The sequence below is a fragment of the Anomaloglossus baeobatrachus genome, chromosome 6 (genome assembly GCF_048569485.1).
Source record: "Anomaloglossus baeobatrachus isolate aAnoBae1 chromosome 6, aAnoBae1.hap1, whole genome shotgun sequence".
NCBI lineage: Eukaryota > Metazoa > Chordata > Amphibia > Anura > Aromobatidae > Anomaloglossus > Anomaloglossus baeobatrachus.
In genome coordinates this window covers 81,267,733-81,295,026 of record NC_134358.1, presented here as the reverse complement: position 1 = coordinate 81,295,026, position 27,294 = coordinate 81,267,733, and the positions used below count along the sequence as shown (strand labels likewise).

Genomic DNA, 27,294 nt, shown 5'->3' with positions numbered 1-27,294 from the left:
CAGCACACTCCGGTGTTCCCCCGTGCGCCCGTCCGCGACCTCTCCTTGTCGGGACAGCCCGTCTGCGTTACCGTGGTCACGGCCCCTTTTGTGGCGAATGGTGAAGTTGTATTGCTGGAGCGCAAGGCTCCATCGCAACAATCGCCCATTCGTCCCAGAGACGGTGTGCAACCAGCTGAGGGGATTGTGGTCCGTCTCCACGATGAAGTGGCGCCCGTATAGATAGGGTTGCAGACGCTGCAGGGCCCACACTATGGCCAGGCACTCCTTCTCCATCGTGGAATAGGCAACTTCCCTTGGTAACAGCTTCCTGCTCAGGTACAAGACCGGGTGCTCTTGGCTCGCAGAGTCCACCTGGCTGAGCACCGCACCGAGGCCGAAGTCACTGGCGTCGGTCTGTACTACAAACGGCCGCGTGAAGTCGGCTGCCTGTAGCACGGGCGGGCTGGACAGGGCGTCCTTTAGGGCCCGGAAGGCTGTCTCGCAGTCCATTGTCCAATCGACTGCAGAGGGCAGCTTCTTCTTGGTGAGGTCCGTCAAGGGCTTTGCCAGGCTACTATAGCATGGAACAAACCTCCTATAGTACCCAGCGGTCCCCAAGAAGGACATCACCTGCTTCTTGGTCCTGGGGGTGGGCCAGGATGCGATGGCTTCCACTTTCTCAGGCTCGGGCTTCAGTGTTCTCCCACCTACCCGGTGACCGAGGTACTGGACCTCGCTCATGGCCAGCTGACACTTTCCCGGCTTGATGGTCAAACCTGCCCGGTGGATCCGCCTGAGCACCTGTGCTAGATGCTCTAGGTGGTCCTCCCAGGTGGGACTGAAGACGGCAATGTCATCCAGGTACGCGGCCGCGTACCCTTCAAGTCCCTTGAGCAGGGTGTTGACCATCCGCTGGAAAGTGGCAGGGGCATTCCTCATCCCGAATGGCATCACCGTGGACTCGTACAGTCCAAATGGGGTAATAAAGGCAGAGCGTTCCCTGGCCTTGCGAGTCAGGGGGATCTGCCAATATCCCCGGCTCAGATCCATGATGGTCAGGTACTGAGCCCCGGCCAACTGATCGAGCAGGTCATCGATGCGTGGCATTGGGTACGCATCGGCGACCGTGACCGCATTGAGCCCCCTGTAGTCCACGCAGAACCGAGTGGTTCGGTCCTTCTTAGGGACGAGGACTACAGGCGAGGCCCAAGCGCTGTTGGATGCCTGGATCACCCCCAGCTTCAGCATCTCGTCAATCTCCTGGCGCATGTGTTGCTGCACCTCCAGGGAGACCCGATATGCTGAACGCCGGATCGGGGGATGATCCCCAGTGTCCACGTGATGGACAGCCAAGTCAGTCCTTCCGGGCTGGTTGGTAAACAACCCCCGGAAGGGGAGGAGGGTGGCCCACAGCTGGGACCGTTGGTCTTCCAAGAGCTGGTGGCCAACCTCCACATCCTCAATGGATCCGCCTGCCCTAACCTGGGCTAGCATATCCAAGAGGGTTTCCGCTTCTCCCTCCTCGGGCAGGTTGCACACGGGGAGCGCACATGCCTCCCGCTCATGATGTGCCTTCATCATGTTCACATGGAAGGGCTTCCGCCTTCCACGGGCAGGGTCCAGGGTGACCAGGTACGTTACAGGGTTGAGCTGCTGGTACACGAGGTATGGGCCTTTCCAGGCTGCCTGAAGCTTGTCCTGTGGTACGGGGACCAGTACCCACACCTTTTGACCCACTTGGTAGGTCCTCTCACAAGCGTTCTGGTCGTACCAACGCTTCTGATCGGCCTGGGCTTGAGCCATATTGTCGTGTACCAGTTGCGTCAAGGCCTGCATTTTGTCCCGGAAGCGCATGACATACTCGATAACCGACACTCCAGGGGTGGCCAAATCCCCTTCCCAAGCCTCTTTCACCAGAGCCAGGGGGCCCCGCACACGTCGCCCGTACAGGAGCTCAAACGGTGAGAATCCTGTTGAGGCCTGTGGAACCTCCCGGTAAGCAAATAACAGGTGTGGGAGATACCGCTCCCAGTCACGCCCATGGGAGTCGACCAACATCTTAAGCATCTGCTTTAAGGTGCCATTGAACCGCTCGCACAGGCCATTAGTCTGTGGATGGTACGGGCTGGCCACCAGATGTCGCACCTGGACTTGCTTACAGAGGGCCTCCATCAGCTGGGACATGAATTGGGTCCCCCGGTCAGTGAGCATTTCCTGGGGAAAACCCACTCGGGAGAAAATCTCCAGCAATGCGGTGGCCACCTTGTCAGCCCGAATGGACGACAAGGCCACTGCTTCTGGGTACCGGGTGGCATAGTCCACTACCGTCAGTATGAAGCGTTTCCCGGAGCTGCTGGGGATGGCCAGCGGGCCGACCAGATCCACAGCCACCCTCCTGAAAGGCTCATCGATGATTGGCAGAGATACCAGTGGGGCTTTGGGGCGTGGCCCCGCCTTCCCCACTCTCTGACAGGTTTCACACGAACGGCAGTAGGCAGCCACATCGGCCCCCATTTTTGGCCAGTAGAAATGCTGGTTTAACCTGGCCTTGGTCTTAGCGATCCCTAGGTGTCCGGCCATCGGAATCTCATGTGCGATCCGCAACAACTCCGTCCGGAACGGATAGGGTACCACCAACTGTCGGTCCCTGGGCCACGCCTCCGGTGAACCCTGCTGGACCGTGGCCCGGTACAGCCGTCCTTGGTCCCAGACCACTCGCTCCGGGTCCGAGTCCGAGGGAGGCTGTGCCGCCTGCTCCTTAAGAGCTTTCAGGCTGTCGTCAGCTTCTAACGCTGCCTGAAACCCCTGACTAGATGTGGCCAGAATCGACGAGACTGTCACATCTTCAGTCAGTACCCCGGGACCTGTGTCCTGGCCTCCACCTGACTCGGCTGCCACTTGGTCAGAAGGGGAAGAGCTATCGGACCTCCGGGAGGCCCCTTGGCTTCCAGCACTCCCACTGCGGGTGACAGCGGCCACAGCCGCTGCGACCGTGGGTCGTGCCTGCTCCTCCTCCGTTCCTGACCAAGTCGCCGGTTCAGGCAGACCTACCTGGCTTCCTGACACCCCGGTTGTGGGGGAACCATGCACCGAGATCTTACCTGGGAGCACTTCCGCTCCTGGACCGGCCCCAATCTCACCTGCCTGTTCCCCTCCTGCAGCAACAGAACCCCGCTGTGAAATCTCTGGGGACCCCACATTTGCTGTGGTAGCCCCCACCCCACACACTGGTCCTCCCCCTGCAGCACCCTGCTCTCTGCTTATCCCTGCAGAGGGCAACAGATCCCAGCTCACAGGCTGGTTACTTGTAGAGGCATTGTCACACCTTTCTCTGACCCCCTCCCCTGTCACAGCTGCAGCTGAGTGTGTGTCTATGGTGTCTATGCAAGCAGAAATATCAGAGTTCACTCCCTCCTCCCTTACATCATTCATAGATAACACATTAACATTGTCCAGAGGCATGTCAGTACGGGCTGAAGGTTCAGCCCTTGGTTGGGGCCCAAACTGGGAGGTTATCTGCCCCAAATCTGTCCCAAGTAGCACGTTTGCAGGGATCCGATCAGTTACCCCCACCTCCCTCACCCCTCGCCCTGCGCCCCAGTCCACATAAATGTCAGCAACAGGCAGCGCCGGGTCAGTGCCTCCAATCCCGGAGACAGCGAGGGTTTTTCCAGGGATCAAGTCTTGGGGGGACACCATCTCAGGCCGCACCAGAGTCACCTCCGAGGCGCTGTCTCGCAGTCCTATGGTCACAGACCGGCCGACGGTGACAGGTTGGAAGCTGTCCAGGGACCTACCACCACCCCCACCCACACAATACACCTTGGGCGGCCCTTGGGACGGGGACGGAGCCGGGGCCTTGGGACGCTGAGGGCACATGGCCTTGAAGTGTCCAGGTAGGTTGCACTGGTGGCACCGTCTTGGCTCTGCCACGGGCCTGGAGAGGGGAGTTGAGGGGGACACCCCCTGCAGTCTAGGGGCAGGTGGGGCAGTCGCAGAATTCATCTTACCCCCTCTCCAGGTGCTGCTGGTGGCCGCTCTCCTGGCCTCAGGAGCCCGGTTGTTGGTGTAGTCATCGGCAAGGGCAGCTGTAGCCGTGGACCCCTTTGGCTTCTGGTCTCGGATGAACTGGCGGAGATCCTCAGGGCAGTTCCACAAGAGTTGCTCCGTGATGAACAAGTCCAGGATCTCCGGTCCGGTGGAAAGCTGCAGGCCTTGGGTCCAGTGGTCGGCAGCTCGGGCAAGTGCCAGCCGGTGGTCAGCCCAGGAGTCCTTTGGTCCCTTCTGTAGGCTCCGGAACTTCTTGCGGTAGGACTCTGGAGTGAGGTTGTACTGTTGGATCAGGGCCCGCTTGATGGTGTCGTAGCCCTGATCTGCCTCAGCAGGCAAGTCCCCAAGGATATCCAGGGCCTTACCCCTTAAACGGGGGGTCAGGTATTTGGCCCACTGGTCCTTGTCCAGATGGTGCTGCAAGCAAGTCCGTTCAAAAGCAGTCAAGAAAGAGTCCAAGTCTCCATCCTTCTCCAGCACTGGGAAGTCCTCAACACGGACCTTTGGAAGTTTGGTGTCTCGAAGGTCACATGTGGCTGATGAGGGCCGGAGCTGAGCTAGCTGCAGCTGGTAGTCACGGTCTGCCTGTCGCTCTCGCTCTTCACGCGCTGCCTGCCGCTCTCGCTCCGCGGCCTCACGCTCTGCGTGCCGCTCCGCAGCCTCAGCGTCACGCGCTGCCTGCCGCTCTGCCCTGCGCTCTGCCAGGAGTTCCTTGTAGCCCTTCTGGTCTCCAGCCTGGAGAAGGGCCATAGCCATTTGAAGAAGGCTATCCGAGCCTCCCAGGCTCGGTGGAATGGCACGTGGTGATCTGCGGCACGCTGCAGAGCTAGGCGATTCACTGTCCCTTTCAGAGCGGAGGGCTGGCATCTGGCTCGTTGAGGAACCTTGGGTGAGCTCCTCCTCATCTTGTCCAGCAGTGCCAGGTTGCGCAATGTCCTCGGCAGAACGGTTTTCTGGCGTCGAGCTCCTGGAGGACTCGTGGGCAACCTCCTCATTGCTGTCCACAGCACCGTCCTCCCTCTCTTCGGCTCCTGCCTTAGCATTGGCCAGTTGCATAGCTCTGCTCCTGGTGCCATCAGCCATTCTTGCAGACTTTTGGTCACTGACACAGAACTGACACCTGATGCCTCCACACACCTTACAGTATCTGCACTCTGACACTCTAGTGTTGAGCTAGTCTGAAGACCCCAGCAGCCACAGCTGCTGCAGGCAGTCTTTAGTGTCTGGGAGTATGGGTCTCACACTCACACACACTATTATCTCGATCCCACCGCTATGCCACCAATATGTCACAAACCACTGGGGGGGTCACTCAGAAATCCCCCCGCGCTGGCTACCAGTACGTCACAATCGGGGGGTAACAAGTGGGGGTCACCCCTCCTTTATACCTCCCGACCGACAGACAGAGCACGTGACGCGCTCTCTAGCGCCCCTCTTATAGTCAGGCCAATTATGGAATTGCCCGACAATAAGCAAGGAGGCCGCTATACTACTTATGCCGATTATTGAAGGGTCCCCGGTGAGAGTAAGGTATATATTCCCCCGACCTCCGCGGGCGGAATATATAAAATCTCCCCGAATCTCACTGGCCTCCCCACAATAATCCTTGGCACAATTCGCTGCCACCAACCGATTTACGGTAACTATTAGCCGAACACACAGACGTGGGATTCAAGATCGAGATAACAGAACAGCCCAAGATTAATTATATAATTTAATCGCCTAAAGCACACTAGAAACTACAATATATACAATAGGGAATCTACAGAATATACAGTTATGTCAGAGTACAGTTACAGATAAAGCATGGGTTACAAACAGGTATACAATTACATCAGTTACCTTGTGTGTCTGGCCACAGGGGGGCGCTGTAGACCAGGTTTCCAGGAACTCCCTCACAGGTCTTTCCCAACCAGGCCCCCGAGCAGAAGAACCCTGGAAAATGGCCGAAGTAGGGTTATCAACCTGGGCAGATCCAGGTCCCCTCCTACCTTAGTGACCTCACAGGGAGCACTGCTCCACCCCTGGCTTGAGTTATGGACAATATCCCAACATGGAATATGGGCCATAACTTTGCCTGGGAGCGTCGTAGGCGGACGCCAATGCTCTCATTGTGACAGTTATGAATTTAGCTACAGAACGAGGGGACTCATGACCTGTCTGCCAGTTCCCCATTGGCTGATATCACGCCTGGGGCATTTCCCAATGTCCTGCTCCCATAAAAAGGGTGTGCCGGCATCGTCCGCATGCGGAGACACCATTTTTATGGTTGCCATATTTATCGGAAATATGGCTTGCGAGATATGAACCATTTTTTACTGGAGTCGTTCTGTCTGGCTATTTCCATAGCCTTGCTAATGAGATACAACTCTTGTTACAGGGTGACGGCAGGGAGTCATCCTGTGTCCATTGTTCCCACACCACCTCATTTCCATATCACAGGACATGGCCATGGAGTTTGTTGCTAAACCAGTTGTGTGAAGGAAAGGGGGGTGACACCAGGAGAGGGCTTCCTGACATACTTGAATATCATGATTTATCGTCATATCTCCGGATTTACCTCACAGACACTTCGGTATTTAGTGGGGTCAGCACTTCAGGTGCTGCTTACCGCCCGCCTATAACGCGGGTGTGTGGTCGCCAGAGCCCTGTGTTGGTTGCCCAGAGCATGTCTCCGTTCCCCAGCTCGGACGGCGTGCAGGAATGGCTGCCGGCGTCCTTCTCCAGCTCGTGTGACGAGGGGCGGGCCGTGGGCGTGCCCCAGACAAGAGCGGGAAACTGGCGTCCCACTGTGTCCAGCGAAGGGGGCTGGAGAATGCAAAGCAGACTCCAGCCCTCGGCGCTGACTGTCTGTACAGCGTCCCGCCTCTCCCCTGACTGGCAGGGCTGGAGGCGGGAACTAAACGAAAACTAGGCCGCAAAGCCGGGGACTCGAGTAATAAGCGCGGCCGTCCATGTGCACGGCCAGCGCGGAAGTCCCCGGCGCACCACAAGTCCCAGCCGCGCCAGTGTAAAAAACACCCAGCAACGGCCGGCGCGGCAGTTCCCAATACATAAAGTCACTCAGCAAAGCTGTAGTGACTAATAGCACGAGCGCTCTGCGCTGTTGCCCCCGGCGCACTAACACTCCCAGCAATGCTGGTGTGTGTGTGCGCGCTTGCCCGGGGACACAGAGTACCTTAATGCAGCAGGGCCTGTCCCTGACGATACTCCGCTCCATATCCAGCAGGTTCTCTGGGTCTGTGGATGGAGCCCGGTCTCAGTGCCTGGAGACCTGTAAGATCCCACTTCACCCAGAGCCCTGAGGGGGGATGGGGAAGGAAAACAGCATGTGGGCTCCAGCCTCCGTACCCGCAATGGGTACCTCAACCTTACAAACCGCAAGTGGGGTGAGAAGGGAGCATGCTGGGGACCCCATATGGGCCCACTTTTCTTCCATCCGACATAGTCAGCAGCTGCTGCTGACTAAAAACAGTGGAGCTATGCGTGGATGTCTGACCTCCTTCGCACAAAGCAGAAAACTGGTGAGCCAGTGATCCCACTGGGGGTGTATAGCCAGAAGGGGAGGGGCCTTACACTTTTTAGTGTAATGCTTTGTGTGGCCTCCGGAGGCAGTAGCTATACACCCAATCGTCTGGGTCTCCCAATGGAGCGCCGAAGAAGAAGGGAATTTTGTTACTTACCGTAAATTCCTTTTCTTCTAGCTCTTATTGGGAGACCCAGACGATTGGGGTATAGCTACTGCCCTCCGGAGGCCACACAAAGCACTACACTAAAAAGTGCAAGGCCCCTCCCCTTCTGGCTATACCCCCCCGTGGTATCACGGGTTCTCCAGTTTTAGTGCCAAAGCAAGAAGGAGGAAGCCAATAACTGGTTTAAACAAATTAACTCCGAATAACGTCGGAGAACTGAAAAACCGTTCAACATGAACAACATGTGTACCCGCAATACAACAAAAAAAATCCCGAAGGACAACAGGGCGGGTGCTGGGTCTCCCAATAAGAGCTAGAAGAAAAGGAATTTACGGTAAGTAACAAAATTCCCTTCTTCTTCAGCGCTCTATTGGGAGACCCAGACGATTGGGACGTCCAAAAGCTGTCCCTGGGTGGGTAAAGAGATACCTCATGTTAGAGCTGCAAAACAGCCCTCCCCTACGGGGATGTCACTGCCGCCTGCAGGACTCTTCTACCTAAGCTGGCATCCGCCGAAGCATAGGTATGCACCTGATAATGTTTGGTGAAAGTGTGCAGACTCGACCAGGTAGCTGCCTGGCACACCTGTTGAGCCGAAGCCTGGTGTCGTAATGCCCAGGACGCACCCACGGCTCTGGTTGAGTGGGCTTTTAGCCCTGAAGGAACCGGAAGCCCCGCAGAACGGTAGGCCTCTAGAATTGGTTCTTTGATCCATCGAGCCAGGGTGGCTTTAGAAGCCTGCAACCCCTTGCGCGGACCAGCGACAAGGACAAAAAGTGCATCGGAACGGCGCATGGGCGCCGTGCGGGAAATGTAGATTCTGAGTGCTCTCACCAGATCCAGCAAACGTAAGTCCTTTTCATACCGGTGAACCGGATGAGGACAAAAGGAAGGCAAGGATATATCCTGATTAAGATGAAACGAGGAGACGACCTTAGGGAGAAACTCCGGAATGGGGCGCAGCACTACCTTGTCCTGGTGGAACACCAGGAAGGGAGCCTTGGATGACAGAGCTGCCAGCTCCGACACTCGCCGAAGCGATGTGATCGCAACAAGAAACGCCACTTTCTGTGACAGGCGAGAAAAGGAAACTTCCTTCAGAGGCTCGAAAGGCGGCTTCTGGAGAGCAACTAGAACCCTGTTCAGATCCCATGGATCTAACGGCCGCTTGTACGGGGGCACAATATGACAGACCCCCTGCAGGAACGTGCGCACCTTAGGAAGACGTGCTAGACGCTTCTGAAAAAAACACGGATAGTGCCGATACTTGCCCTTTAAGGGAGCTGAGCGACAAGCCCTTTTCTAACCCCGATTGCAGGAAAGAAAGAAAAGTGGGCAATGCAAATGGCCAGGGAGACACTCCCTGAGCGGAACACCAGGATAAGAAAATCTTCCACGTTCTGTGGTAGATCTTAGCAGAAGTTGACTTCCTAGCTTGTCTCATTGTGGCTACCACTCCCTGGGATAATCCTGTTGACGATAGGATCCAGGACTCAATGGCCACACAGTCAGGTTCAGGGCCGCAGAATTCTGATGGAAAAACGGCCCTTGAGACAGCAGGTCTGGACGGTCTGGAAGCGACCACGGTCGGCCGACCGTGAGATGCCACAGATCCGGATACCACGATCTCCTCGGCCAGTCTGGGGCGACGAGTATGATGCGGCTGCAATCGGATCTGATCTTGCGTAGTACTCTGGGCAAGAGTGCCAGAGGCGGGAATACATATGGGAGGCGGAAGTGCGACCAATCTTGCACCAAGGCGTCTGCCGCCAGCGCTCTTTGATCTCGCGACCGCGCCATGAATGCCGGGACCTTGTTGTTGTGCCGAGACGCCATTAGGTCGACGTCCGGCACTCCCCATCGGCGACAGATTTCCTGAAACACGTCCGGGTGAAGGGACCATTCCCCCGCGTCCATGCCCTGGCGACTGAGGAAGTCTGCTTCCCAGTTTTCTACGCCCGGGATGTGAACTGCGGATATGGTGGATGCTCTTTCCTCCACCCACATCAGAATGCGCCGGACTTCCTGAAAGGCTTGCCGGCTGCGCGTCCCTCCTTGGTGGTTGATGTATGCCACCGCTGTGGAGTTGTCCGATTGGATTCGGATCTGCTTTCCTTCCAGCCACTGTTGGAAGGCCAGTAGGGCAAGATACACTGCCCTGATTTCCAGAACATTGATCTGAAGGGTGGACTCCTGCTGAGTCCACGTCCCCTGAGCCCTGTGGTGTAGAAACACTGCTCCCCACCCCGACAGACTCGCATCTGTCGTGACTACTGCCCAGGATGGGGGCAGGAAGGATCTTCCCTGAGACAATGAGGTGGGAAGGAGCCACCATTGCAGAGAGTCCTTGGCCGTCTGGGAAAGAGAGACTTTCCTGTCTAGGGAAGTCGTCTTCCCGTCCCATTGGCGGAGAATGTCCCATTGAAGTGGACGCAGATGAAACTGCGCAAAGGGAACTGCTTCCATGGCTGCCACCATCTTCCCTAGGAAGTGCATGAGGCGCCGTAAGGGGTGCGACTGGCCCTGAAGGAGCGATTGCACCCCTGTCTGTAGGGACCGCTGCTTGTTTAGCGGAAGCTTCACTCTCGCTGCTCGAGTATGAAACTCCATGCCAAGATACGTTAGTGACTGTGTCGGTGACAGATTTGACTTTGGAAAGTTGATGATCCATCCAAAAGTCTGGAGAGTCTCCAGCGTAGCCTGTAGACTGAGTTGGCATGCCTCTTGAGAGGGTGCCTTGACAAGTAGATCGTCTAGGTAAGGGATCACCGAGTGTCCCTGAGAGTGCAAGACTGCTACCACCGCCGCCATGACCTTGGTGAAGACCCGTGGGGCTGTCGCCAGACCAAATGGCAGAGCTACGAACTGAAAATGGTCGTCTCCTATCACAAAACGTAGAAAACGTTGATGTTCTGTAGCAATTGGCACGTGGAGATAAGCATCCTTGATGTCTATTGAGGCAAGGAAGTCTCCTTGAGACATTGAGGCAATGACAGAACGGAGGGTTTCCATCCGGAACCTCCTGGCGTGCACATGTTTGTTGAGCAGTTTTAGGTCCAGAACAGGACGGAATGAGCCGTCCTTTTTTGGCACCACAAAGAGATTGGAGTAAAACCCTCTCCCTTGTTCCTGAAACGGTACAGGAACCACTACTCCCTCCGCTCTTAGGGAGTCCACCGCCTGCCGCAGGACATCTACACGGTCTGGGTGTGGGGAGGTTCTGAAGAACCGAGCTGGAGGACGAGAACTGAACTCGATTCTGTACCCGCGCGACAAAATGTCCGTCACCCACCGGTCTTTGACCTGTGACATCCAAGTGTCGTAAAAGCGGGAGAGCCTGCCCCCGACCGGAGATGCGGAGGGAGGGGACTGGAAGTCATGAGGTAGCCGCTTTGGAAGCGGTTCCTCCATTTGCTTTCTTGGGGCGTGCGTGAGCCCGCCAGGAATCTGAGACTCTTTGCGTCCTCTGAGTCCCTTTGGACGAGGAGAATTGTGTCTTGCCCGAACCTCGAAAGGACTGAAACCTCTGCTGCCATTTTTTCTGCTGAGGTTTGCTTGATCTGGGCTGGGGTAAGGAAGAGTCTTTACCCTTGGACTGTTTAATGATGTCAGCCAATGGCTCGCCAAACAGTCTATCTCTAGATAAAGGCAAGCTGGTTAAACATTTTTTGGAACCAGCATCTGCTTTCCAGTCCTTTAACCACAAGGCTCTGCGCAAAACTACCGAATTGGCGGACGCCATTGAGGTGCGGCTGGTAGATTCTAGGACCGCATTGATAGCGTAAGACGCAAACGCAGACATCTGCGAGGTAAGGGACGCCACTTGCGGCACCGCTGGATGTATGATAGCATCCACTTTTGCCAAACCAGCTGAAATAGCTTGGAGTGCCCATACGGCTGCGAATGCTGGAGCAAACGACGCGCCGATAGCTTCATAGACAGATTTTAACCAAAGGTCCATCTGTCTGTCATTGGCATCCTTAAGTGAAGCGCCATCCTCCACTGCAACTATGGATCTAGCTGCAAGTTTGGAAATCGGGGGGTCTACTTTTGGACACTGGGTCCAGCGCTTGACCACATCAGGGGGGAAAGGAAAACGTGTATCCTTAGAACGTTTAGAGAAACGCCTTTCTGGATGAGCGTCGTGTTTCTGGATTGACTCTCTGAAGTCAGAGTGATCCAAGAAAGCACTCAATTTACGCTTGGGATAGAGGAAACGAAACTTCTCCTGCTCTGCAGCTGCCTCCTCTGCAGAAGGAGCTGGGGGAGAAATATCCAACAGTCTATTGATGGCTGAGATAAGCTCGTTTACCATGGCGTCCCCATCCGGGGTATCCAGATTGAGAGGGGTTCCAGGATAAGACTCCTGATCACTCTCTTCAGACGCATCACAGGGCGACTGATTGCGCCGAGACCCTGAGCAGTGTGATGACGTTGAGGGTCTTTCCCAGCGAGCTCGCTTAGGGTGGCTGGGGCTATCATCTGAGTCATAATACTCAGCCTGGGAAGCCGGGAACCCCCTTGCAGCCTGGATTAATTCCAACTGAGGGGGATTAGAGGACAGAGACCTCGCCGTGTCCATAGACTGAGCCCCAGTCATGGATTGCAAAGTTTCAAGGATTTTTGCCATAGTCACAGACATTCCATCAGCAAAAACTGCAACGTCTGTCCCTGACACCGGGGCAGGACTTACAAGCGTCTCAGCCTGGGTCACTACCCCTCCGGACTCCGGCTGGCGAAGCAGCACCGGATCTGAGCATTGCACACAATGGGGGTCTTTGGAACCTGCTGGTAGAGCAGCCCCACATGCAGCACACGCAGTGTACACAGCCCTAGCCTTGGCAGCCTTGCGTTTTGTGGATGACATGTTGCTGCCTCCTCAGAGCGATCTGGGGTATCCAGCCAGGAAGCGACCTCACAGTGCAAAAAATAAATAAATATATATATCTGGTGACACAGTACACCAATACACACTGAGGCACTAGAGGGGCCAGCTGAAATGCCGCTTACCGCCCGCTTAAGAGCGGGTGTGTGGTCGCCAAAAGCCCCCTAGTCCAGGTCTCCCAGAGCCTTGCGTCCTTCCTCCAGCCAGACTGCATGTAATGGCTGCCGGCGTCCTGGGAGAGGAGGGGGGGCGGGCCCTGGGCGTTCCTGGCTAAGAGCGGGAAGCCTGCTTCCCTCTGTGCCTAGTGAGAGGGCTGGAGCATGTAAATCAGGCTCCAGCCCTCGTCGCTGCTGCGAAACAGCGTCTCTCCCCTACCCTGATTGACAGGGTGGGGGCGGGAACGAAGCGGAGCTAGGCCGCAAAAGCCGGGGACTGGATTTATAAACGCCGCCGCCGTAAAAGCGCGGTCGGCGTGTCCCCGGCGCACCACAAGTCACAGCAGCGCCGCCCGGTCCAGTGGGGGTCGGCGCTGCGTTCCCACAACACAAAAGTCCCCCAGTAAACTGCAGGAACACCAACTCAATCGTTACGGTCCCCGGCGCACTACAACACCCAGCCAGCCCGGAGTGTGTCTGTGCCTGCCGGGGACACAGAGTACCTGTATGATGCAGGGCCTTGTCCCTGATTGTACTCCTGCTCCGTATCCATCAGGTGCTATGGGTCTGTGGATGGAGCCCGGCGTCAGAGCTTAGAGGCCGGCAGGATCCCACTTCCACAGAGCCCTACAAGGGGATGTGGAAGGAAAACAGCATGTGGGCTCCAGCCTCCGTACCAGCAATAGGTACCTCAACCTTACAACACCATCAACGGGTGAGAAGGGAGCATGCTGGGGGCCCTATATGGGCCCTCTTTTCTTCCAACCGAAATAGTCAGCAGCTACTGCTGACTAAAATCTGTGGAGCCATGCGTGGATGTCTGACCTCCTTCGCACAAAGCTTGAAAACTGGAGAACCCGTGATACCACGGGGGGGTATAGCCAGAAGGGGAGGGGCCTTGCACTTTTTAGTGTAGTGCTTTGTGTGGCCTCCGGAGGGCAGTAGCTATACCCCAATCGTCTGGGTCTCCCAATAGAGCGCTGAAGAAATTCTCTTTTTCTTCATCGTTCCTTATGGGAGACCCAGACCATGGGACGTCTCAAAGCAGTCCATGGGTGGGAAATAAATAGAAACTGAGAAGTTGGCAAAACCTAACTTCACAAATGGGCGACAGCCGCCTGAAGGATGCGTCTGCCCAAGCTCGCATCTGCTGAAGCATGAGCATGCACTTTGTAGTACTTCGACAAGGTGTGCAGACTAGACCAAGTGGCAGCCTGACAGACCTGCTGAGCCGTAGCCTGGTGCCTGAAAGCCCAAGAGGCACCGACAGCTCTGGTCGAGTGCGCCTTAATCCCCGGCGGGGGAGGCACCTGAGAACATTGGTAGGCATCGGATATGGCCGACCTAATCCAACGAGCTAAAGTCGGTTTAGAAGCCGAGAGACCCTTGCGCTGACCTGTGGTCAGCACAAAAAGAGGTGCACCGCCTAAGGGCAGCGGTGCGTGACACATAGATCCGGAGCGCCCGCACCAGATCTAAAGTATGCAACGCTTTCTCAAAGCGATGCACAGGGGCCGGACAAAGGGAAGGCAATGAAATGTCCTGGTTAAGGTGGAAAGGAGACACCACCTTAGGGAGAAAGTCCGGAGTCGGACGGAGAACCACCTTGTCTTGGTGAAAAACCAAAAAGGGTGACTCCGAAGAGAGCGCAGCCAAATCAGAGACTCTCCTGAGAGAAGTTATGGCCACCAGAAAGACCACTTTCTGTGAAAGACGAAACAAAGAAACCTCCCTAAGAGGCTCAAAGGGGGGTTTCTGTAAGGCCGTGAGGACCAGGTTGAGGTCCCAGGGATCCAGAGGCCGCCGGTAAGGCGGAATGATGTGAGACGCGCCCTGCAAGAAGGTGCGGACCTGAGCCAGCCAGGCGATACGCCGCTGGAACAGCACTGACAGAGCCGAGACCTGTCCCTTGAGGGAATTGAGGGATAGTCCTAGCTGCAGGCCGGACTGTAGAAAGGACAGGATGGTCGGCAAGGAAAACGGCCAAGGAGCATGGCCGGAAGAGCGACACCAGGACAGGAAAATCCTCCAAGTCCTGTGGTAAATCCTGGCCGAGGAAGACTTCCGAGCCTGAGTCATAGTGAAGATGACCTCGGAAGGAATGCCTGAAGCCGTCAGGATCCAGGACTCAAGAGCCACGCCGTCAATCTGAGAGCCGCAGAATTCTGGCGGAAAAACGGACCTTGTGAGAGAAGGTCTGGGCGGTCCGGAAGATGCCACGGCACCTCTACGGACAGACGGAGCAGGTCTGGGTACCAAGCTCGCCTGGGCCAGTCTGGAGCAATGATTATGACCCGACGGCCCTCCATTCTGATCTTGCGCAGGACTCTGGGCAAGAGAGCTAGAGGGGGAAACACGTAGGCCAGACGGAGCTGGGACCAATCCTGAACCCGCGCGTCCGCCGCCAAGGCCTGAGGATCGTGGGAGCGAGCCACGTAAACCGGAACCTTGTTGTTGTGACGGGATGCCATTAGGTCCACGTCCGGAGTGCCCCACTTGCGGCAGATTGACTGAAACACTGCCGGATGCAGGGACCACTCGCCACTGTCCACGGTTTGACGGCTGAGATAATCTGCCTCCCAGTTTTCTACGCCAGGGATGTGGACTGCGGATATGGTGGACTTGGAGTCCTCCGTCCATTGAAGGATGCGTTGTACCTCCAACATTGCCAGGCGGCTGCGTGTCCCGCCTTGGTGATTGATGTAGGCAACCGCTGTCGCGTTGTCTGACTGGACTCGGATGTGCTTGCCTGCCAATAGGTGGTGAAAAGCTAGGAGAGCCAGAAGCACGGCTCTGGTTTCCAGCACATTGATCGAGAAGGCTGACTCGGACGGAGTCCAAGTGCCCTGCGCTCGGTGGTGGAGACATACCGCTCCCCAGCCGGATAGACTGGCATCCGTGGTGAGGATCACCCAGGACGGAGCCAGGAAGGAGCGCCCCTGAGACAGAGAGAGGGGCCGAAGCCACCACTGAAGAGAGCTCCTGGTCTGTGGCGACAGAGCCACTAACCTGTGCAAGGAGGACGGCCGCTTGTCCCAACAGCGGAGAATGTCCAGCTGCAGTGGACGCAGATGGAACTGGGCAAAGGGAACAGCCTCCATTGACGCCACCATCTGACCCAGCACCTGCATCAGGTGCCTGATGGAATAACGGCGGGGCCTCAGCAGAGAGCGCACCGCCAGTTGGAGGGACTGCTGTTTGATTAAGGGCAACTTCACAAGTGCCGGCAGAGTCTCGAACTGCATCCCTAGGTACGTGAGCCTCTGGGTCGGAGTCAGAGTGGATTTGGGCAGATTGACAAGCCACCCGAATTGGGCTAGAGTGGCGACAGTGAGCGAGACACTCCGCTGACAGTCTGCGCTGGATGAAGCCTTGACTAGAAGGTCGTCCAGGTAAGGAATTACTGCCAACCCCTGGAGGTGCAGAACCGCAACCACTGCTGCCATGACCTTGGTGAATACCCGAGGGGCCCGTGGGTAACCCGAAGCGGAGAGCCACGAATTGGAAATGTTCCTCTCCGATTGCAAAACGTAGCCAACGCTGGTGTGAAACTGCAATTGGCACATGCAGATAGGCATCTCTGATGTCGATGGATGCCAGGAAATCCCCTTGGGTCATTGAGGCAATGACTGATCGCAGAGACTCCATGCGAAAATGCCGCACCTGAACATGCTTGTTGAGAAGCTTGAGATCCAGGATGGGCCGGAAGGAACCGTCCTTTTTGGGGACTAGGAAGAGATTTGAGTAGAAACCTCTGAACCGTTCCCGGGCGGGAACCGGTACAATTACTCCGTTGGCCTGCAAGGATGCCACGGCCTGAGAGAAGGCGGCGGCCTTGGAGCAGGGGGGAGTTGACAGAAAAAATCTGTTTGGCGGGCTGGAAGAGAATTCTATCCTGTAGCCGTGGGAGATGATATCCCGCACCCACTGATCGGAGACGTGTTGAAACCACGCGTCGCCAAAGTGGGAGAGCCTGCCACCGACTAAGGACGTTGCTAGCGCGGACAGATAGTCAAGAGGAGGCTGCCTTAGTGGCAGCAGCTCCTGCGGTCTTCTGTGGACGCGCTTTTGTGCGCCAGTTGGATTTTTGGTCCTTGGCTGAGTTAGTGGACGAGGCCGAGGGCTTAGAGGACGACCAGTTGGAGGAACGAAAGGAACGAAACCTCGACTGATTCCTACCCTGGACGGGTTTCCTGGTTTTGGTTTGTGGCATGGAAGTACTCTTCCCGCCAGTAGCTTCCTTAATAATTTCATCCAGCTGTTCACCAAACAGCCGGGACCCAGCAAAAGGGAGTCCAGCAAGGTACTTCTTTGAAGAAGCATCTGCCTTCCACTCTCGAAGCCACAAGATCCTGCGGATAGCGAGGGAATTAGCCGAAGCCACCGCAGTGCGGTGAGAAGCCTCCAGCATGGCAGACATGGCATAGGATGAAAAAGCTGATGCTTGGGAAGTTAAGGTAACCATTTCGGGCATAGATTCCCTGGCGAGGGAATGCATCCCCTCCAGAGACGCAGAGATGGCTTTGAGAGCCCACACTGCTGCAAAAGATGGGGAGAACGAGGCCCCTGCCGCCTCATATACAGATTTGGCCAGAAGGTCAACCTGGCGGTCAGTGGAATCCTTAAGAGAGGTGCCATCAGCCACTGATACCACAGTCCGGGCTGAGAGTCTAGACACCGGGGGGGGTCTACCTTTGGTGAATGAGCCCACTCCTTGACCACCTCAGGTGGAAAGGGAAAACGGTCATCAGAACCACGCTTTGGAAAGCGTTTGTCAGGACAGGCCCTAGGTTTGGTCACAGCGGCCTGAAAACTGGAGTGGTTAAAGAACACACTCTTTGTCCTCTTAGGCGAGGTAAACTGGTGCTTTTCTGCCAGAGAGGGTTGTTCCTCTGATACTGGCGGATTGAGATCCAGTACAGAATTAATGGAAGCAATCAAATCACTAACATCTGAGTCACTTTCGGACAGATCAATGGGGCACATGGAGTTAGCCTCCGAGCCCCCAGTAAAGGCATCCTCCTCGTCCTGCGAGTCAGCTTCTGAAACAGAGCCGCGGGACGAGGAAGGAGAGGGAGCCCTGCGTCTCTTCTTAGGAGGACGGGGTCTGGGACCAGATGATGAATCCTCTGTGAGCTCCGGTCCTGAGAGAGCCCTAGCAGCAGAGGCACCCTGTGAAGGGGGCTGATGCATGTTCAGCAAAGTCCTGGACAGAAGTCCCATGGAGTCGGCAAAAGACTGGGAGATAGACCTAGATAAGGATTCTACCCAAGCCGGGGGTTCAGCCACAGGAGCAGGAGCAGCCTGAGAGACCACTGGGGGTGCGATTCCAGGCTGAGGCATCGTCAGGTTAGAGCAGGCATCACAATGTGGATAGGTGCTCGGTTCAGGAAGTAGGAGCTTACATGCAGCGCATACTGAATACAGCTTTGGAGCCTTGCTCCTCGTGTGAGACATGCTGCTGAAGTGGGGGCTCTGCCAGAATGACCCCCAGAGAGTATATACAGAGGTCCACAACCAGAGGTTGTGGCTTACCAGACCGCTGGAGCGGTGTTGTGTGCCCTCCAGATCCCGAAGCCCGGACCCCCAAGCACCTCAGCAGGGATGCTGCAGACCAGTGCTGATCGCAGGGAAAACGCTGAGAAAATGGCCGCCGGAGCGAAGAGAGGGGGCGGGACTTACTCTGGGAGCGGGATCTGGAGGGCCATAGAGACTTACAGGGGAGGAGACATGTACTCAGTGAGGAGTGTCCCTCCCCTGTGCAGAACGGCCGCTGGGCGGAGCCGCGCTGTCCCTCTGCATGAATGACATGCGAAGCCGGGGCCTAAATTTGAGCGGTGCGGCCGGCGCGCAGGCACCATCGCCGCGGTTCTGAGGCGACAGCCAGAGAACCCGCCGGAAATGTCAGAAAAATCACTCAGCACACTCTCCCACAACAATAAAGTACAGGGACCCCCAATATATAAACGTCTCAGGTACTTAGCTTGCTGAGACGCAGGGTTCCAAGTCCCTGGGGATGAGTGCTCCGGTCCAGCAGGATCCTGAAGGGCTGCGGATGGAGACCGGTCTCATGCCAAGCATGGAGAACCGTGCTGGCTCCCACTTCAAGCCAGAGCCCAGGAGGGATGGTGAAGGAGCACGGCATGTAAGGCTCCAGCCTTGGAATCAACCTTAACAGCACCGCCGACACAGTGGGGTGAGAAGGGACATGCCGGGGGTCCAGTCTTGGACCCGCTTTTCTTCAAACTCTTTCCAAAAATCAAAAATCAGATGAGAATGCATGTGTGGATGTATGCCTCCTGAACACAAAGCGATAAACTGGCTAGATCTGGTTCTCCAGGGGGTGTATAAGCTCAGAGGGAGGAGCTACACTTTTAGTGTAGTACTTTGTGTGTCCTCCGGAGGCAGAAGCTATACACCCATTGTCTGGGTCTCCCATAGGAACGATAAAGAAAAGAGGAAAATAGTCGTATACCTCTGGTGGTGACCTAAAATGCACAGCTTGAGGTACTGAGAAAAACGTCACCATGTTCTATATAAGGATGACCGGTTAACCCCTTCAGCCCCCGGGCACTTTTCGTTTTTTGCTCCTTTGCTTCCGAGAGCCGTAACTTTTTTATTTTTCCGTCAATCTTGCCATATGAGGGCTTGTTTTTTGCGGGACGAGTTGTACTTTTAAATGAAACCATAGGTTTTACCATATATTGTACTGGAAAACAGCAAAAAAATTCCAAGTGTGGAAAAACTGCAAAAAAAGTGTGACGGCACAATAGTTTTTGGGATGTTTTATTTACGGAGTTCACTACATGGTAAAATTGATGTGTGGGTATGATGCCTGAGGTCGGTGCGAGTTTGTAGACACCAAACATGTATAGGTTTACTTGTATCTAAGGGGTTAAAAAAATTCACAAGTTTGTCCAATAAAAGTGGCGCACGTTTTGCGCCATTTTCCAAAACACGTAGTGTTCTTATTTTTTGGGATCTATGGCTCAGTGACGGCTTATTTTTTGCGTCTCGAGCTGACGTCTATAATGGTACCATTTTTGCGCAGATGCTACATTTTGATCGCCTGTTATTGCATTTTGCGTAAAACTTGGGGTGACCAAAAAACGTAATTTTGGCGTTTGGTAAACGGCGTAGTGGCAAAAAAATTCCAATCAGATTAATTGATTTTATATTTTGATAGATCGGGCATTTCTGAACGCGGCGATAACAAATATGTGTATATTTATTTTTTAACCCTTTAATTTTCAATGGGGGGAAAGGGGGGTGATTTGAACTTTTAGGTTTTTTATTTTTTAAAACTTTTTTTTCACTTTTTTTTATTTTACTAGTCCCCCTAGGGGGCTATAGCGATCAGCAATCCGATCGCTATTATCTATCTGCTGATCACAGCTATACAGCTGTAAACAGCAGATTCAGTCACTTTGTTTTTCCCTCTGCTCTCGGCCGAGGGAAAACGATAGTGAAACATCGTAGCTGCAGGCGTCATCACATGACCCTGTGCTACGATGGCAACCACCGATAGGGGGGGGGGGGGTTGGCGGAAAGTAAAAAACATGGCCGCGAGCATTTAGATCTTGCTGCCAGACTTTGGCAGCAAGATTTAAGGGGTTAGGGTACTTTCACACCTCCGGTTTTTCTTCTGCGGCACAATCCGGCACTTTGCAGGAAAATCGCAACCGGTTTTTTTTGCTGCCGGTTGCGATTTTCCTGCATAGACTTTAATTAGTTCCGCATTGTGCCGCATGGGCTTGCGTTCCATCCGGTTTTTGCCGCATGCGGCAGATTTAGCCGATGCGGCGGCCGGATGGAACGTTGCCTGGCACGTTTTTTCGTGCGGCAAAAAAACCCGCATCGCGCCGCATTCGGCCGATGCGGCGCATCTCTCAATGCATGCCTATGGCGGCCGGATGCGGCGCGATGCGGCAAATACCGCATGCGGTTTTTGCCACTGCGCATGCTCAGTAGCATGCCGCAAGCGGCAAAAACCGGGCGGGCCGCATGGGAAAAACTTATGCAAAGGATGCGGTGTTTTCACCGCATCCGTTGCATAGCTTGCACAGCCGGATTGAGCCGCAGGGCTCAAGCCGGATGTGTGAAAGTAGCCTTAATGGCCGCGGGTGGAAGCGATTCCACCCGCGGCTAGCAGGCACACATGTCAGCTGTTGAAAACAGGGGGCGGGGCTTAACGGGACACGATCCTTGACGGATAGATCCGTTTAAGGTCGTGAAGGGGTTAAAAACAATATTCAAAGATCCTCCATTGCTGTGCTACAGGCAAGCTCCTAAATTTTAAGAAACATCATGATCTGAAGTTCTATGCCCACAGATACACCAAGAGGAACTTATCCTTGCAATGTAAGGAGCTGCAAAACCTGCGCTCATGTACAGACCAAAGACCGGATACAGATCCCTAATACACGGAAGGACTAGAAGCTTCCTGGGACATTCACATGCTCCTCTTCCAATGTGGTGTACTTAATCCTGTGCACTATATGTGCTATTGGAGGTTTTTATGTCAGAGAAACAGGACAGAGAGAGCAAGGAAGAGGGCTCATCGTCACACAATTACAGACGAAAATACCCATTTACCTGTGGCCAAACATTTCTGAACTTCAGGACACAACATAAACCACATTAAAGTTGTCATATTAAAAGGCAACTTGAAATCACAAAATCATTGCACAGTTTGGGAATACAATTCATTACAATGTTTGATTCTGTCCACACAGGCATAAATCTGTCAGGAGGATTTATGACCCACTACAAAATCTGAGGTCTGCTCCAGAGACAGTGAGGGCACCAGGCCTCTGATCCTACATGGATGTTGGGACAATAAAACTTTCACACCACTGATCAAAGCAAATTAAGGATTCACTCTCTAAGCTCAGTGTTTATTTAAAAGCCATTTTATTATACTATGCCTCTGCTCTGTTTATGTATATATTTGTGTTTCTTCAGATATTTTGTTACACCATGCTTGATGAAGAGACCTGAGACATCTCAAAAAGCTTGCAACATTATTTTATTTTAGTTAGCCATTAAAAAGGTATTAGAGCTTAAAGATTAGAATTTTGTTTCTCTCACTGAGAACAATCAAAGAATCTTTAGAAACACTTTTTCTAATGATCTTTATCTATGCACGTGTATACAGGGACGATTAGGCAGGGATTAGTAGCAATATGCACCCAGATCTGCTCGCGGTTCTTGGTGCATATTGCACCTGACACTGATCGCTCCCTGCAGCCGGGTGATCAGCTGATCGCTCCCTGCAGCCGGGTGATCAGCTGATCGCTCCCTGCAGCCGGGTGATCAGCTGATCGCTCCCTGCAGCCGGGTGATCAGCTGATCGCTCCCTGCAGCCGGGTGATCAGCTGATCGCTCCCTGCAGCCGGGTGATCAGCTGATCGCTCCCTGCAGCCGGGTGATCAGCTGATCGCTCCCTGCAGCCGGGTGATCAGCTGATCGCTCCCTGCAGCCGGGTGATCAGCTGATCGCTCCCTGCAGCCGGGTGATCAGCTGATCGCTCCCGGCCGCCGGGTGATCAGCTGATCGCTCCCGGCCGCCGGGTGATCAGCTGATCGCTCCCGGCCGCCGGGTGATCAGCTGATCGCTCCCGGCCGCCGGGTGATCAGCTGATCGCTCCCGGCCGCCGGGTGATCAGCTGATCGCTCCCGGCCGCCGGGTGATCAGCTGATCGCTCCCGGCCGCCGGGTGATCAGCTGATCGCTCCCGGCCGCCGGGTGATCAGCTGATGGCTCCCGGCCGCCGGGTGATCAGCTGATGGCTCCCGGCCGCCGGGTGATCAGCTGATCGCTCCCTGCAGCCGGCCGCTGGGTGATCAGCTGAGCGCTGTCACTTGCCGGCCGCCGGGTGATCAGCTGATAGCTCCCTGGAGCCGGCCGCCGGGTGATCAGCTGATCGCTCCCTGCAGCCGGCCGATCAGCTGAGCGCTGTCACTTGCCAGCGGCCGGGCATGCCGGTGGCCAGTCGCTCAGCTGAGCGCTGTCACTTGCCGACGGCCGGGCGCTCAGCTGAACGTTCGGCCACCACGAGCCAAAATAAAGTTTGTGATTTAAAAAAAAAAAAAAAAAAAAAAAAAAAAAGGAGCATGCGCAGTGAAATCCAGAGGATTCCGCTGCTCAAAACAACGTTACATGCTGCGTTCCTCCCGCTGGGCGGAAGCAACGGAGCGGTCGCCCAGCGGAAGCAACGCAGGTCCTTTTGGTACAATCCGTCATCCATACAAGTCTATGGGAAACAGCGGAATCCGTTAATGGATTCCGCTGTTTTCCAAAAGGGCGGATTGTAACGGAAGGAAAACAACGCAAGTGTGAAAGTACCCTTAAGGAAAACAGGCGGCTTTGAAAAAAGAAGCTGTTCCAAGAATGAACACATTACTTCTTTTAACCACTTCATGGTTTCCAACCCCTGAAACAGGGAAAAGATTCAGGACACAAGACTGAACGTGTGCACAATTATTGCATTTTCACTTTGCTGTGAATTGTGTTCATTTTTTGTGGTGCTTTTTTTAGGCAGATTCCAACTTCAATCCACCTGAACTTGATGTGTGCACATACACTCAGACAGGGCATACATTAAGAAAAGTCTCCAGTGACTTGCATTTTAAGCGGATATAGCTCCTGCGCTTATCCCCTTCGTGTAGATACTTTGTTACCTTGGGGACTTCTTGCTCGGGCTCCTCCGCCTGTGGACCTAGCACCGGTTCCTCTTCTCCATAGTTCCCCCATTCCTCGGCAGGTGCATTCCAGTCAGAACTGGGGTCGGATGAATTAAGACCATCTGCACATATTAAATGTGAAGTGAATATATGCCACGCTCCAGTAAAGAAACTTAGGACATTTTTTTTTTATTTTAGTAGACAAATTGTGAGAGACAAGAATGCATTTCCATCACATCATGTTTCCCTTTAATACTTTAGGCTCTGTTCACACCAGGTAAATCTTTCAGGGGTATATGCCAGATAGTTCTGTGGGCTTATTGCAGAATAGCATACACCCAAAATGATATTCACTATAGTGCTGTCCGGAGAAGGAACGGCAATCCCAGCATATTTAGCAGAGATGAGGTGTCCATAAAGGCGGCCTCAGGCGTATCTCCTCCATGATAACGTTCATCAGGAGGCCTAAAAAATGGACTCCATGGTGGGTATGCTGCCAGTATCCATGTCCTTATCTGCTGCTGTCAGATTAAATAGCAAAAAACTGCTGAAAGTTTCCCTTTAAAATAAAATACCTGACTAATTTCTTATTCTAAACTGCTGCTTTTTTTTTTTTTGTTTTTTATTTTTATTTCCTGTAAAGGCTATATGGGGAGTGCCACCTTGTTCGGTACGGTTAACATTCTGGAGATATTCACCGACTGCTCCAGGGGTGCTGTGCCATCACAAATCACTGAGCAGAGGAGGTGAGCTGTGACCAGCTATAGTTCATGTTGGATTCTGAGACACCTATATGTGGAGGTTACCCGTCACTGTAATCCTGTCTGTGATGATAATGCGATCACTGCTGGAAAGTGATCTATTCAAAACAATAAGTGTCGGCCCATTGTAAAAATCCATGGCCGATGTGAAGAAGGGAATTTTGTTTACTTACCGTAAATTCCTTTTCTTCTAGCTCTAATTGGGAGACCCAGACAATTGAGTGTATAGCTACTGCCTCCGGAGGCCACACAAAGTATTACACTTAAAAGTGTAAGGCCCCTCCCCTTCTGCCTATACACCCCCCGTGGGATCACGGGCTGCTCAGTTTTAGTGCAAAAGCAAGAAGGAGGAAAGCCAATAAACTGGTTTAAGCAAATTCAATCCGAAGGAATATCGGAGAACTGAAACCATTCAACATGACTAACATGTATACCCCAAAAAAACAGGGGCGGGTGCTGGGTCTCCCAATTAGAGCTAGAAGAAAAGGAATTTACGGTAAGTAAACAAAATTCCCTTCTTCTTCGTCGCTCTATTGGGAGACCCAGACAATTGGGATGTCCAAAAGCAATCCCTGGGTGGGTAAAATAATACCTCGTGATAGGCCGTAAAATGGCCTTTTCCTACATGGGGGCAACCGCCGCCTGCAGGACTCTTCTACCTAGGCTGGCGTCCGCCGAAGCATAGGTATGCACCTGATAATGCTTGGTAAAAGCGTGCAGACTCGACCAGGTAGCCGCCTGGCACACCTGCTGGGCCGAAGCCTGGTGCCGTAATGCCCGGGACGCACCCACGGCTCTGGCAAAATGGGCTTTCAGCCCTGAGGGAACCGGAAGCCCCGCAGAACGGTAGACTTCAAGAACTGGTTCGTTGATCCACCGAGTCAGGGTGGATTTGGAAGCTTGCAACCCCTTACGCTGACCAGCGACAAGGACAAGAGTGCCTCCGAGCGGCGCAGGAGCGCCGTGCGGGAAAAGTAGATTCTGAGAGCTCTCACGAGATCCAACAAAAGCAAATCCCGTTCACATTGATGAACTGGATGACAAGACGGTAAGGAGATATCCCGATTGAGATGACAGGGGGATACCACCTTAGGGAGAACTCCTGAATCGGGCGCAGAACCACCTTGTCCTGGTGAAAACACCAGGAAGGGAGATTTGCAAGACAGCGCTGCTAGCTTGGCCACTCTCCGAAGAGACGTGACCGCCACTAGAAAAGGCCACTGTCCGTGAAAGGCGAGAAAGGGAAACATCCCTCATAGGCTCGAAAAGCGGCTTCTGGAGAGCTATTAGAACCCTGTTCAGATCCCAGGGCTCTAACGGCTGCTTGTAAGGAGGGACGATCTGACAAACCCCTTGCAGGAACATGCGTACCAGTTGGAGTCTGGCCAGGCGCTTCTGAAAAAACACAGAGAGCGCAGAGACTTGTCCCTTAAGGGAGCCGAGCGACCAACCTTTTTCCAACCTGGATTGCAGGAAGGAAAGGAAAGTAGTCAATGCCAATGGCCAGGGAGAAACGTCCTGAGCCGAGCACCAAGCTAAGAATATCTTCCACGTCCTGTGTTAGATCTTGGTAGAGCTTGGTTTCCTAGCCTATCCCATGGAGGCAATGACCTCTTGAGATAATCCTGAAGACGCTAGGATCCAGGACTCAATGGCCACACAGTCAGGTTCAGGGCCGCAGAATTCAGATGGAAAAAACGGCCCTTGAGACAGCAAGTCTGGCCGGTCTGGTAGTGCCCACGGTTGTCCTACCGTGAGATGCCACATATCCGGGAACCACGACCTCCTCGGCCAGTCTGGAGCGACGAGGATGGCGCGGCGGCAGTCGGACCTGATCTTGCGTAGCACTCTGGGCAACAGCGCCAGAGGTGGAAACACATAAGGGAGCCGGAACTGCGACCAATCTTGAACTAAGGCGTCCGCCGCCAGAGCTCTGTGATCGTGAGACCGTGCCGTGAAAGCTGGGACCTTGTTGTTGTGCCGGGACGCCATTAGGTCGACGTCCGGCATCCCCCAGCGGCGACAGATCTCCTGAAACGCGTCCGGGTGAAGAGACCATTCCCCTGCGTCCATACCCTGGCGACTGAGGAAGTCTGCTTCCCAGTTTTCTACGCCCGGGATGTGAACTGCGGATATGGTGGATGCCGTGTCTTCCACCCACGTCAGAAACCGCCGGACTTCCTGGAAGGCTTGCCGACTGCGTGTCCCCCCCTTGGTGGTTGATGTATGCCACCGCTGTGGGGTTGTCCGCCTGAATTCGGATCTGCTTGCCTTCCAGCCACTGCTGGAAGGCTCGTAGGGCAAAATACACTGCTCTGATTTCCAGAACCTTGATCTGAAGGGTGGACTCCTGCTGAGTCCACGTACCTTGAGCCCTGTGGAGGAGAAAAATTGCTCCCCACCCTGAAGACAATGAGGTGGGAAGAAGCCACCACCGAAGAGACTCCTTGGCCGCCTGAGAAAGAGAAACGTCCCTGTCGAGGGGACGTCGACTCCCCGTCCCATTGGCGGAGAATGTCCCCTTGTAGTGGACGCAGATGAAACTGCGCGAAAGGGACTGCCTCTAATGCTGCTACCATCTTCTCTAGGAAGTGCATGAGGCGTCTCAAGGGGTGCGACTGGCCTTGACGGAGAGATTGCACCCCTGTCTGAAGTGAACGCTGTTTGCCCAGCGGAAGTTTCACTATCGCTGATAGAGTATGAAACCCCATGCCAAGATATGTTAGCGATTGGGTCGGGGTCAGAATTGACTTTGAAAAGTTGATGATCTACCCGAAACTCTGGAGAGTCTCCAGCGCAACGATCAGGCTGTGTTGGCATGCCTCTTGAGAGGGTGCCTTGACGAGTAGATCGTCCAAGCAAGGGATCACAGTGACCCTGAGAGCGCAGGACTGCTACTACTGCAGCCATGACCTTGGTGAAGACCCGTGGGGCTGTCGCCAGACCGAAAGGCAGGGCTACGAACTAAAGGTGTTCGTTTCCTATAACGAAGTGTAGAAACGCTGGTGCTCTGGAGCATGTCCATTGATGCTAGGAACTCTTCTTGAGACATTGAGGCGATGACGGAGCGGAGGGATTCCATCCG

General features: G+C 54.4%; 1 protein-coding gene across 1 annotated transcript in view; it reads right to left on the bottom strand.

Annotated features, from left to right (window-relative positions):
• MTDH (metadherin) overlaps positions 1 to 27,294 on the bottom strand; it is a 161,209-nt gene that overhangs the window by 67,127 nt on the left and 66,788 nt on the right. Inside the window, exon 8 of the mRNA XM_075353065.1 lies at positions 23,446 to 23,570. Within this exon, the coding sequence (XP_075209180.1) occupies positions 23,446 to 23,570 (125 nt within the window). The remainder of the gene's footprint in view (positions 1 to 23,445; positions 23,571 to 27,294) is intronic.